The following is a 14049-nucleotide window of genomic DNA, read 5'->3' as shown; positions in this document are numbered from 1 at the left end:
CATTTAAGAGTCAACCACATTGCTGTGGGTCTGGAATCACATGTAGGCCAGACCAGGTAAGGACGTCAGGTTTCCTTCCCTAAAGGACATTAAGGAACCAGATGGGTTTTTACGACAATCGACAGTGGTCATCATTAGACTTTTAATTGCAGATTTTTATTGAATTCAAATTCGATTCGAACCCAGGTCCCCAGAACATCAGTAGCTTTGAATTATAACTTGGAATTCATCACAGGCAAAGGAATCAGTATTTTAGGTTTGCAAATATTTTGAAACAGCAGCGCATGGCCAGACAATGCTCTACATGGGGGGAGTGCAGGAGATAAAAATGACAAGTGAACTGATTGGGGTGGATTCAGATATTACAGATGTAATAGCCGTTTGCAAGTTTTACGACAATGGTTGGGACACCTTGGGGGGGGGGTGGGAATCGATACGTTTAGCAACGCGGTTTCACGAGGATTGCAAAGGAAAGGAAGATGCCGCGTGAGAAAATGTTGCTGGAGCAATTCGGGAAATGTCTCAAAACGCTGGTTTAAAACGACCAGACATTTCCCTGTGACACGAGCTCCAATTGGACCTGCTCAATGATAATACCAGGTGTTTGCCCATTGTGTGTTTGAACGTCCGACATGAATCATAGGGCAGAATTTTCCCTATGTCAGGTGGGCCGGGCGGGAGCGGGAGCGGAGACGATCGCCACCCACGATCAGCTCCGCGCTGCCATTTTATGTGGGCGGGCCAATTAAGGCCTGTTTACCAAGTAAACCTAAAGCACGGAGCTGCCTCAGGGAGATTAAGTACATGTTGAAACTTTTGAATAAAGATACGATAAAAATTATTTACACATGTCCCCTCACGTGACAGTGACACATGAGGTGGGACATGTTTATGAATTGTGAAAAAATGATTTATTTATTTAATAAAGCCTTCAGGGAACCTCTTCCCGCCCGTGGATGAGGTTTCCTGAAAAATGCAAAGGTCGCTTGGGCGTTAATCAGTATTTTAATTGTTTTTTTAATGGCCTTAACAGTGCGGCCACCGAGCGAAAGATCTAATTGACGCGCGATGACGTTGGGACGCACGCCCAACATTACCGCGTGTCATCTTACGCGTCGGCTTGTCGGACCCGCCCCTGCACGCCGATGTCAAAATTCTGGCTATAAAGATCATCCACGCCACCATTGCTTAGTGTCACTCCCAAAGTTCAAGTTTCTAGTATTTAAGACACCATGTAATATGAATGCAAAACGGTTAATTGAAAGAGTTTTTTTTTTGCTTTTAAGTTCTTTGTCTAGTCAGCATGCGTGGGGAATGGATGATGCTGGTCAATCAAAACATACCGGTTCTGCATTTTCAACCAATTAGGAAGCTCCCGGGTGATCTCGCGGCGATGTGGGTGCTGAGGTCTCAGGAATCGAGGGAGCGGCGCTGAGGGAACACGGTGCAGGGCAGTGGGAGGCTGGGATTGGAGACAGGGCAGGCTGCGGGTAACAACTACCCGTGAGTAATTGATTTTCGAAAGTAGATTGTGTGCGCGGTGCGTGCGTGTGTGTTGGTGGGGGGAGGGGGCACTGGCAGGATGAAGGCTTACCTAGGGCAACGAATACCCTTGCGCCAACCCTGGCCCTTTGACCTGACCGGACTTCACTACCGTACCCACCCTGCCACCTATCTTTCTATCCGCCCTGCTCCCTGTCACCAGTGGGGTCTGAAATCCAGGCCAGAAATAAGGAGTTCTGGCGCTGGGCAAATAAAACAGAAGCGGAGTGACAATCGGATCGCGATTGGCATTCCACTGATTATTCGGCCCATTATAAGGACACGACAGACTGTGAGTTAACACAAAGCTGATTCATTTGACAATCGTGCAGAATGTTAACCCCTGTAACTCGGCTGGGGATCAACCGCAGGCAGAAACAGACCTCAACTGCCAGATCGAACATGGTTCGGTCCTCCGTGTGATTAACAACAGAGTCCAGTCTCCGCAGTTAGTTATGAACTCGCTGGTGTCGCCACAGATTGGACGAACGTGTGAATCCCTTCCCACACGCGGGGCAGGTGAACGGCCTCACCCCGGTGTGCGTGTGCTGGTGCACGGTGAGCTGAGAGGATCGCCTGAACCCAGCCCCACACTGGGAGCACCTGAACGGCCTCTCGTCGGTGTGAACGCGTTGATGGGACATCAGATCCCCGGAGCTTTTGTAGCGCTTCCCACAGCCCGGGCACGGAAAGGGCCTTTCCTGGCTGTGAACCCGCTGATGCTTCAGCAGGTTGGATGAGTTCGCGAAGCCCTTCCCGCACGTGGGGCAGGTGAACGGCCTCTCCCCATTGTGAACGCGCTGGTGTTGCAACAGGCTGGACGACCCCCGAAACCTCTTCCCGCATTGAGGGCAGCCAAACGGTGAATACCCGGCGTGAATACGCTGGTGCTCCCTCAGTGCTGAAGGGCTTTTGTAGCTCTTCTCACAGTCTGGGCATTCGAAGCCTCTATCGTCGGTGTGAATGCGCCGGTGCCTCAGCAGGGTAGAGAAATGAATGAATTCCTTCTCACACACGGGGCACGTGAACAGGCTCTCCTTAGCGTGAACGCCCCGGCGAATTTCCGGCTCAAGCGAGTCGCTGGATTCCTTCCCACGTTTGCCGGGTTTCTCCCTCGTGTGGCTGCGCTCATGATTCGTCAGGCCAGATAACCGGCTGTAGCCTCGCCCGCACAGGGAGCACGCGTACGGTTTCTCTGCAATGCCAATGGTGCTTTTTGCTTCCATGCTCAAAGGGCGGTGGTGCTGCGTTCAAAAATCCTCCCCTTCTAATACCCTGTAAACCAGACAAAGGCAGTGAGAGAGAGAGAGAAGCCACAAAAGGTCATAGGCGATTGTGGGGCCAGCACTTGGAAAATGTGACCATGAAATGTATGGTTAAAAACCTAACTGATTCATTAATGTCCTTCAGGAGAAGGAACCTGTAAACTAGTCTGAGCACGCACAAGACTCTGGTATCTATGGAAAGGGAAAGTTTAGACGATTGCAACTCAACCAGGCTTCTTAGATACAGCCTTCCGTACTCTGGCCTCCACCACCTAGAGCGGAAGGTGGGCAAGAGCGTTACCATCGGGTTCTGAAGAAGTCATATTGGACTCGAAACGTTGACTCTGTTTCTCTCTCCACAGATGCTGCCGAATTCCTCCAGCGCTTTCTGTTTTTATTTCAGGTCCCCAGCATCTGCAGTATTTTGCCGGTATCAAATGATCACCTCCATGTCCCTCTGTGAGCATGACTTAGGCAGGAAGAATAGAAAAATCGAGGTGTTATTTAAATGCAGAGAGGCTGCAGAATGCTGCGGTATAGGGCGACCTGGCTGTCTCTGTACACAAAATGTCAGCATGCAGCTACAAGAAGCAATTAAGAACATAAGAAATAGGAACCGGAGTAGACCATCTGGCCCCTCGAGCCTGCTCCGCTATTTAATAAGATTTTGATTTCCACATTCCCATCTAACCCCGATAACCTTTGATTCCCTTACCTAACGAGAATCTATCTACTTCCGCCTTAAAAATATTCAGTGACCCCGCCTCCACCACCTTCTGAGGCAGAGAGTTCCAAAGTCGCACAACCCTCTGGGAGAAAAAAATTCTCCTCATCTCTGTCCTAAAAGGGCGACCCCTAATTTTAAAACAGTGGCCCCCGAGCTCTGGACTCACCCACAAGAGGAAACATCCTTTCCATGTCCACCTTGTCAAGGCCGTTCAGGATCTTGTAAACTTCAATCAAATCACCCCCTCACTCTTCTAAACTCCAGTGGAAACAAGCCCAGTCTACCCAACCTTTCCTCACAAGACAATTAGGAAAGCAAGTGGAATGTTGGCCTTTATTGCAAGGGGGGGTGGAGTATGAAAGTCGGGAAGTCTTGCTACAACTGTACAGGACTCTGGTGAGACCACACCTAGAGCACTGTGTGCAGTTTTGATTCTGTTATTTAAGTGGGGGGACATACCTGCATTGGAAGCAGTTCAGAGAAGGTTTGCTCGGCTGATTCCTGGGATGAAGGGGGTTTGTCTTATGAAGAAAGGTTGAGCAGGTTGGGCCAGTACTCATTGGGGTTTAGAAGAATGAGAGGCGATCTCATTGAAACATATAAGATGCTGAGGGGATAAAAGCAAAATACTGCGGCTGCTGGAAACCTGAAATAAAAACGGAAAAACGCTGGAGAAACTCAGCAGGTCTGGCAGCATCTGTGGAGAGAGAAACAGAGTTAACGTTTCTAGTCGGCTTTGAAGGGGAGTCATATGCTCGGAACGCAAACCCTGTTTTTCTTTTTCCATTGATACTGCCAGACCTGCTAAGATTCTGAGGGGGCTTGACAGGATGGGTGCTGAGAGGATGTTTCCCCTCGTGGGGGAATCTAGAACGAGGGGGGAAAACAGTTTCAGAATAAGGGGCCTACTGTTTAAGTCGGAGATGAGGAGGAACTTCTGCCCTCAGAGGGTCGCTTGTCTGTGCAATTCTCTTCCCCAGAGAGCAGTGGGGGCCGGGTCACTGAATATATTCAAGGCTGAGTTGGACAGATTTTTGATTGAGAAGGGAGTGAAGGTTATGGGGGGCAGGCAGGAAAGTGGAACTAATGCTGCTTCAGATCAGCCACGATCTTATTGTCCGGTGGAGCAGGCTCCTGTTTCGTATGTTTTATATATCACTGTTTCTTCAAAGTTGTTGGATGAAAACACTGGACATCCTTGCGTTGTGGGAGTACCTTCACTGTACTGGCCAATAAAGAAGGCCGAACATTACCTTATCCATGGGAGAGCTGGGGATTGCTCATGACAACCATACCCCAAAATATGAACAGAAAATGAATCTACAGGTAAAATGCATTGAAAGCCTCTACAAAAATGCATGTGTCTGAGACAGAGCTCTTTTCCCATTGAACGGGCAGGCTGTGCCTGACTGTCGCTGCCAATGTCCATGCTGATCCAAACCAGCTCGTGATTGGTCTGCCAGACTCGGGTCTGTGAGCAACGTCTGCAAAAGCAACATAACTGCGGACGCCGCCAATCTGAAATAAACAGAGAAAATTCTGGCAAGACTCGACAGGTCAGGCAGCATCTGTGGAACATGAAACGGAGTCAACATTTCAGGTCAACGACCTGCTGTTGAACAGGGCCTGTTGCTCATGGAATTCTGGCCTCCTGAGCGTTTGTGTTTTGAACTGCTCCGCCATTGGCGGCCGTGCCTTCAGCTGCCAAGGCCCTAAGCTCTGGAACTCCCTCCCTAAACCTGTCCACCTCTCGAGCTCTCTTTCCTCCTTAAAGACACTCCTTAAAACCTACCCCTTTTGACCACGCTTGGTGTCATTGTTGCTTTATAGCTACAGGTTATCGGGGGTAGGCGAAATGTGGTGTTGAGGCCACGATCAAATCAGCCATGGTCTTATTGAATGCTGGAGCAGGCTTGAGGGGCCGAGTGGCCTTTTCCTGCTCCTAATTCGTATACGGTATAACACTCCCGACAAATCCCTTGGAACGTTTTATCACATAAAGAACACTATATAAATTCAAGTTGATATTCCTGACTTGAACCTATACCACTGTTGCTTCATCATAGAATCACAGAATTGTTACAGTGCAGAAGGAGGCCATTCGGCCCATCGTGTCTGCACCGGCTCTTTGAGCATTTTAACTTAGTGCCAATCTCCTGCCTTTTCCCCGTATTCCTGCACGTTGTTTCCATTTAAATAACCATCCAATGCTCTCTTGAATGCCTCAATTGAACCTGCCTCCACCACTCTCCCAGGCAGCGAATTCCAAACCCTAACTACTCGCTGTGTGAAAAAGTTTTTTCTCACCTCGCGTTTGCTTCTTTTGCAAAACGCTTTAAAACTCTGCCCTCTGGGTTCTCGATCTGTTTCCAAGAGGGAACAGTTTCTCCCTATCTTCTCTGCCCAGGCCCCTCATGATTTTGAAAACTTCTATCAAGTCTCCTCTCAGCCTTCTCCTCTCCAAGGAAAACAGTCCCAACGTCTCCAATCTTTCCTCATAACTGAAGTGGCTCATCCCCGGAACCATTCTCACAAACCTCTTCTGCACTCTCTCCAATGCGTTCACATCCTTCCTATAGTGAGGCGCCCGGAACTGTACACAATACTCCAGTTGAGGTCTAACCAGTGTCTTATATAAGTTCATCATAACCTCCCTGCTCTTGTACTCTATGCCCCTATTAATGAAGCCTATAATACTGTATGCTTTAGAAAGAGCTCTATATATTTGTATTATATATATCTATATATATATATTTATATATATATATATATATATATATGACTGGGTTTAAATCCTGTAATTCTTTACTTATCACCATTGTGTGAGTAATTTCATCATACAGACTGCAGTGGTTCAAGAAAGCCTACTGTCACTTTCACAACCAGCAACTGGGGATTAGCACAATATGCTAGTTTTGCTAGTACTGTCCACAATCCCAAACTAATAAATTAAAAGTATTTGCAAATGTGAAATGGATTAAAAGCTTTGACAGAAATACTTGCTCCTGAAACAATACCCTTTTAGACTGTACCAGGATCACAGCTTTATTACAGCACAGAAGGTGGCCATTCGGCCCATCATGTGTGTACATCGTCCTCTGACTTCTCCTGGTAGCCCTGCGCATTCTTCATTTTCAGATAGCAAACCAATTCCTTCTTGAAAGCCTCGATTGAACCTGTCTCCGCCACATGCTCAGGCAGCACATCCTGGGTGTTAACCACTCGCTGTGTGAAAAAGTTCCTCCCCATTGCTTCTTACGCCAATTACATTAAATCCGTGCCTCTCGTTCTCGATCCTCCCGCCAGTGGGAACAGTACTCTGTCCAGACCCCGCATGATTTTGAACACCTCCATCAGGGGAGGTGGTGGCGGCATAGTGGTATTGTTATTGGACTAGTAATCCAGAGACCCAGGGTAATGCTCTGGGGACCTGGGTTCGAATCCCACCACAGCAGATGGTGGAATTGGAATTCAATAAAAATCTGGAATTTAAAAAAAGCCTGATTATGACTATGAAACCATTGTCCTTTAGTGAAGGAAATTACCTGGTCTGGCCTACATGTGACTCCAGACCAAAAGCAATATGGTTGACTCTTAAATGTCCTCTAAACAAGAGCAATTAGGGATGGGCAATAAATGCTGGTGTAGCAAGTGATGCTCACATGAATAAAAAAAAAAATCTCTCAGCCTTCCCTCCTCCAAGGAGAACAGTCCCATATTTCTCCAATCTAAGCAACCGAAGTTCCTCATCCTGGGTGAATCTTTTCTGCACTCTCTCCTAAAGTGTGGTGGCCAGAACTGGACACAAAACTCTAGTTGAGGACAAAACAGTATTTTATACAGGTTTAACATAGCTTCCATACTCTTGTATCCTATGATACTCTTTGCTTTATTAACCGCACTGTCAGTCTGTCCTGCCACCTTCAGTGACTTACTTACATATACACCCAGGTCCTGCACCCTCTTTAGAATTGTATCCTTTCTTTTAAATTGGCTCTCCATGTTCTTCCTACCAAAATGAATCACTTCACATTTCTCTGCATTGAACTTCCCCTGCCATCTGTCCACCCATTCCACCAACTTGTCTATGTCTCTTTGAAGTTCTACACTATCCTCCTCACAGTTCACAATGCTTCCAAGTTCCGTGTCATCCGCAAATTTTGAACTTGTGCCCTGCACACCAAGGTGTAGATCATTAATATAAATGAGGAAGAGCAAGGGTCCCAACACTGACTCCTGGGGAACTCCACTACAAACCTTCCTCCAGCCCAAAGCACATCTATTTACTACTACTCTCTGTTTCCTGTCACTCAGCCAATTTTGTGCCCATGCCGCTACTGCCCCATGAGCTACAACCTTCCTCACAAGTCCGTTATGCAGCACTATCTCAAATGCCTTTTGGAAGTCCATGTACACCACATCAACAGCATTGCTCTCATCAACCCTCTCTGTTACCTCGTCAAAAAACTCACGCAAATTATTTAAACACAATATGTCCTTAACTAATCTGTGCTGGCATTCCTTAATTAACCTGCATTTGCCCAAATGGCTATTATTGTTTTATTATCATGGGCATCGCTGCCTAGGCCAGCATTTATTACCCATCCCTAACTGCCCTTGTCCAGAGGGCATTTTTAAGAGTCAACCACATTTCTGTAGGTCTGGAGTCACATCTAGGCCACACCAGGTGCCGACAGCAGATTTCCTTCCCTAAAGGACATTAGTGAACCAGATGGGTTTTTATGACAATCAACAATGGTTTCATAATCATTAGACATTTTTTTTTAAATCCTAGATATTTATTGAATTCAAATTCCACCATCTGCTGTGGTGGGATTTGAGCATTACCCTGGGTCTCTGGATTACCAGTCCAGTGACAATACCACTACACCACCACCTCCCCATAATTCTGTCCCGAATTATTGTTTCTAGAATCTTTCCCAGCACCGAAGTTAAACTGACTAGCTTGTAGTTGCTGGGCTTATCTTTAAACCCTTTTTTGAACAAGGGTGTAAAATTTGCAATTCTCCAATCCTCTGACACCAACCCTGAGTCTAAGGAAGACTAAAATTATGGCCGGTGGCTTCGGAATTTTCACTCTTACTTCCTGCGGTACATCGGTGCCTTATCAATAATAGATGCCATCTGCAATACCTCCTCCTTATCAATTTTAAATCATTCTAGTGTGTTAATTACATCCTCTTTCACCACGACCTAGGAAGTATTCTCTTCACTGGTAAAGACAGATGCAAAATAATCATTTCACACCTCAGCTATGCTCTCTGCCTCCATGCATATATCCCCATTTTAATACAGAACATATGAAATAGGAGCAGAAGTAGGCCATTCGGTCCCTCGAACCTGCTTTGCCATTCAATAAGATCATGGCTGACCTGTTTGTATTTATAATTCCACATTTCCATCTACCCCCAATAACCTTTGATTCCCTTGCCTAACAAGAATCTATCCATATAATCTACCCACGATGCTGTCAGACCTGCTGAGTTTTTCCAGGTATTTTTATTTTGTTTTTGTTAAGAATCTATCTACCTCTGCCTTAAAGATATTCAATGACCCCGTCTCCACTGCCTTCTGAGGCAGAGTTCCAAAGTCGCACAACCCTCTGAGGGAAAAAATATTCTTCTCATCTCTGTCCTAAAGCGCGACCCTAATTTTAAAACAGTGGCCCATAGTTCTGGACTCACCCACAAGAGGAAATATCAGTTCCACGTCCACCTGGTCAGGGGCGTTCAGGACCTTATATTTTTGGTCCCTAATCGACCCTACTCTTCCTTTTACCACCCTTTTCCTATTTATATGCCTATAGAAGATTTTTGGATTCCCTTTTATGTTATCTGCCAATCTCTTTCCCTGCTCTGTTGTTGCTTCTCTTATTTGCTTTTTCACATCCCCTCTGAAACTTCTGTTGTATTATCCTCCTGACATCTATCATAAGCACACTTTTCTTCTTCATCTTCATCTCTAAAAATGGAATAATTAATGAATTTAGAATCTGTCACCGGCATGGTTGGATTTCAATCTGTGTCCCCAGGGCCTCTACATTAACATTACCACTATGCCACAGGCTCTCCTATATGACAATGTCTGTTCAACATCATACTCTCCCTTTAGAATCTCCTTCTTTTGACAATCCCACGTTGGAAATTGTTAGGCCCGACTTGAGGTTAAATCCTGCAACTTCTCTTTCTGAGCTCCAGCTCAAACTGATGCAACAACAAAAAAGACTCACATGCCAGGGATCAACTTCCTCAACTGACCTCCACTCTAGTGCAAACCAGTTCTTAACTGGTCCGTCTATGTGTCTCTTATTCGTTTTTGCACTTTCTCTCTGAAGCTTCTATGTTGCCAAGCCTGCAGTGAAACAAAAGCAAAATACTTGAATACATGCTTGAAACCTGCCATAAAAAAGACAAAATACTGGAAATGGGCAGCATCTGTGGAGAAGGAGACAGAGGTAAACGTTTCAGCTCGCTGATCTTCCGTTAGCTTGCAATAAAACACATACCGAGAGCCAGTGACTAATGGCGGCGACGGTTCCCACAGTTCTCTGCGCCTCGGAAACCGCTCTATCCACTGCGCTCATTTCCCAGGCGCTGGGAGTGCGCATGCTCCCCAAGGACAGCCGCGGGGCATTCTGGGTGGTTCCTTTCTTGTGAGACTGTGCAAACGGGAGACGCAATCGTGAAGGGGCGACGGGGATCAGGGAGCCGCTGCACCATCGGCTTCATGGTGCCGCTCGCCGCACGTGTCTCTCCGCCACCAGGGCCGGTGGCTCTGACTCGACCTCTGAGCGCCGCTCAGACTCCGCGTTACCGAAGCTGAGAGCGCCCCCGTCCCTGCGCATGCTCCGTGCAACCAAGTGGTCTCCAGGGGCGGTACCTTTCTGCGCCTGCGCAGTGCGGCCCTAATGGTGGAGATAGGCTGCATTCACCCGTGCGGTGCATTAGGGGACGGATGGACAGCCATTCTCTTAGAAATCCTTTCCCACACCTGCAGCAAGTGAATGGTCTTTCCCCACTGTGAGTGCAGTGATGAATTTCTAGGCGGGGTGGAATGTTCTGAAATGTTCAAATGTCCCCCAGCCTCAACAGAAACCTTAGAAATCTACAGAGGAAGGCCTGTTCCAGCGCTTTGGAAGAGTTATCACATTCGTTCTTAAATGGTCGGGGAAATAAAGACTCTATTCTATTAACACTGTTGAGGCTGGGAGACATTTGAAAATTTCAAAACTGTGTGGGAAAGGATACAATGACCCATCCCATCTGGAAATTCGTCACTGCACTCAAACTGGGGAGAGACCATTCACTTGCTGCAGGCGTGGGAAAGGAATCACCTGTTCCTCCAATATGCTAGCACACCAGTGCATTCACACTGGGGAGAGGCTGTTCAACTGCTCCAGGCATTGGGAAGGATTCACTGATTCATTTGGCCTTCTGACACACCAGCGGGTTCACATGTGAGAAAGGCCGTTTACCTGCTCTGTGTGTGGGAAAGGATTCAGTATTTCAGCCAGACTTCTGAGACACCAACGCACATTGGGGAAAGACCATTCACCTGCCCTGTGCGTGGGAAGGGATTCAGTTGCTTCACCTACCTCACTTCACACCGACTTGTATGCACTGATGAGAGACCATTTAAATGCTTTGGCTATGATGAGTTTGAAAAGGCAAAGGATCTGCTGATGCATTAAAGCTGGGGAGACGCCATTCACTGCTTTATGTGAGGGAAGAGATTCAGTCAGTCATCCCACCTGCTGAAACAACAGCAAATTTACAAGCTACTGCAAGGGTTAGATTCTGCTGTTATTGCTGCTGTTCATTACAACCAGGACTGAGACATGCATTCTATCAGTTGGGGTTTGTTTCTGCTGATGTTAATAACTCTATAACTGAACTGCAGCTTAATATTCTAGGTGTATAGCTAACTGACTTGCCAGAGCTGCAGCATTACTATCTAATATCTCCCTATACTTCAGGGACTCTCATCAGAAATTACTTCACAATAAAATTCAAAACTTCTACTACAATTGTAAATTGTTGTTGGTTGCAAATCCAGAATTCAGTACTTGAAGGGTTCCAGTGATTACCCTCTTCAATCAGAAAGTGCTGACAATTCTTACAGACTTGCACAATATACAGAATGGCATCTGCATTATCCAACAGAAAGAAGGGGAATAGCAATTGGAGGAGGATCAAGAGTTCCAAACGTTACGTCTTCAATCTGTTATGGAAGCCCCCTCAGGCCAGGAATGGAGACAAGTCCAATTCAATTAATGGACCAAGTTTAATCTTTCTGAATCAGTAGAATCGCCTTATATCAGACAGGAGAAGATTGGTGTCAGTGACTGTAGGTTTGGTTTCTATCAGACAGGAGGAGATTGGTGTTAGTGACTGTGGGATAGCTTTATATCAGATAGGTGCAGATTGATATCAGTGACTGCAGGATTGGTTTATATCAGACAGGAGGAGATTGGTGTCAGTGACTGTGGGCATGGCTTATATCACACAGGAGGAGAATGAGTGTGAGGCTGGTTTACATCAGACAGGAGGAGATTGGTGTCAGTGTTATGGGATTGGTTTATGTCACACAGGGAGAAATGGTGTCAGTGAATTTTGGTTTGGTTTATATCAAGCATTAGATTTGACCAGAATGTGGCAACAAGGAGCCCGAGCAAAGCTGGCATCAATGGGAATCAAGGGCAAAAATCTCCATTATTTGGAGTCATACCTAGCACAAAGGAAGATGGTTGTGGTTGTTGGAGGTCAATCATCTCAGTCACAGGACATCACAGGACTGCAGGAGTTCCTCAAGGTAGTGTCCTAGGCCCAACCAACTTCAGCTGCTTCACCAATGACCTTCACTTCATCATAAGGTCAGAGGCAGTGATGTTTGCTGATGATTGCACAATGTTCAGCACCATCCATGACTCCGCAGATACAGAAGAACTCCATGTCCATGTGTAGCAAGACCTGGACAACATTCAGGCTTCGGCTGATAAGTGGCAGGCAACACTTGTGCCAGGCAATGACCATCTCCAACAAGAGAGAATCTAACCATCTCCTCTTGACATTCAAATGGCATTACCATCATTGAATTCCCTATTATCAACATCCAGGGGGTTACCATTGACCAGAAACGGAACTGGACTAGCCATATAAACACTGTAGCTACTAGAGCAGGTCAGAGGATGGGAATTCTGTGCCAAATAACTAACCTGACTCCCCAAAGCCTGTCCACCATCTAAAACGCGTGTGATGGGATACTCACTACATGCCTGGTTGAGTGCAGCTCTGACAACACTCAAAGGCTCGATACCACCCAGGACAAAGCAGCCTGCTTGATTGGCGCCCCATCCACCACCTCCAACATGCACCCTCTCCACCACCGACACACAGTAGCAGCAGTGTGTACCATATACAAGGTGCACTGCAGCAACTCACCAAGGCTCTTTTGAAAGCACCTTCCAAACCCATGACCACTACCACCTGGAAGGACAAGGGCAGCATTCATGGGAACACCATCACCTGCAAATTCCCTTCTAAGCCACTCACCATCCTGACTTGGAAATATATCGGCCGTTCCTTCACTGTTGCTGGGCCAAAATCCTGGAACTCCCTCCCTAACAGCACTGTGGGTGTACCTACACCACAGGGACTGTGGCGGTTCAAGAAGGCAGCTCACCTCCATATTCTCAAGGGCAATTAGGGATGGGCAATAAAATGCTGGCCTAGCCAGTGATGCCCACATCCTGTGAATGAATTTAAAAAAAAGATAGGAGGATTTTTGTGTCAGTAACTGTAGTTTTGGTTTATTCAGATGGAATGCGATTTGTGTCTGTGATTGTAGGGTTGGTTTCTTTCAGACAGGAAGAGATTGGTGTGAATGAATGTTGGGTTGTCTTTTTAAGAAAGGAGGATAATGGCGTCAGTGACTGTGGGGCTTGTTTACATCAGACAAGTGGAGATTGGAGGAAGTGGCTGTGGAGTTGGTTTATATCAGAAAGAAGGAGGTTGGTGTCAGTTCTAAGTAAACTTAGATGGTGATTTTTAATCAAAATCAACCATTCTCAGATTAAATCACTAGAAATGAACTAGCAGGGCCAAAAGAAGCCATCTTAGAAGTAACACATGATGCCTTGACAGTTATCACTTTTATTTTGTTATACTGACAATGAATTAGATGAGCCAGCAACAGATGATTTTAAGATACAGAGCCTCAATTAATTTTCATTGAAGTCTTGAGATGAACCAATAGTTTATTTAAAAGGCTTGGCGAGATTAGTACCCCTTTGAAAAGAAGTCTATTAACAAAATACATGACACTGCAATTTTGAAAAGCTTCTATTAAGTATTGCTGAAAAAAGAGACAAGTTGAAGCTTTTCGTCTTGCACTCATCAGGACACTCACAAGAATACCAATATAAGGGGGAAACAACAACTTATACTTTTTTTTATTCATGGGATGTGGGCATCACTGGCTCAGTCAGCATTTATT

The 14049-nt window shown here is 46.2% G+C and overlaps 1 protein-coding gene across 2 annotated transcripts; it reads right to left on the bottom strand.

Moving 5' to 3' along the window:
- Window positions 1-952: 952 nt before the first annotated feature.
- Window positions 953-10386, bottom strand: LOC144672166 (uncharacterized). Of its 2 annotated transcripts, XM_078533991.1 has the most exons (3): window positions 10061-10386; window positions 9813-9906; window positions 953-2817 (listed from the first exon to the last, which is right to left on the bottom strand). In XM_078533991.1, exon 3 carries the CDS (start codon window positions 2766-2768, stop codon window positions 1992-1994), a length of 777 nt encoding a protein of 258 aa, XP_078390117.1. In that variant the 5' UTR covers window positions 2769-2817; window positions 9813-9906; window positions 10061-10386; the 3' UTR covers window positions 953-1991. The 2 variants fall into 2 exon arrangements, with proteins under 2 accessions (XP_078390117.1, XP_078390118.1); XM_078533992.1 differs by lacking the exon at window positions 9813-9906.
- Window positions 10387-14049: the final 3663 nt, after the last annotated feature.

This window comes from Cetorhinus maximus, chromosome 36, assembly GCF_964194155.1.
Source record: "Cetorhinus maximus chromosome 36, sCetMax3.hap1.1, whole genome shotgun sequence".
Classification (NCBI taxonomy): Eukaryota; Metazoa; Chordata; class Chondrichthyes; order Lamniformes; family Cetorhinidae; genus Cetorhinus; species Cetorhinus maximus.
Note: the sequence above shows the minus strand (reverse complement) of the source record. Positions and strands in the feature narration are given on the sequence as shown.

What these genes read in the sequence shown, in the direction of transcription:
- LOC144672166 (XM_078533991.1), bottom strand. Translation starts at nt 2,768, where the DNA reads ATGGAAGCAAAAAGCACCATTGGCATTGCAGAGAAACCGTACGCGTGC.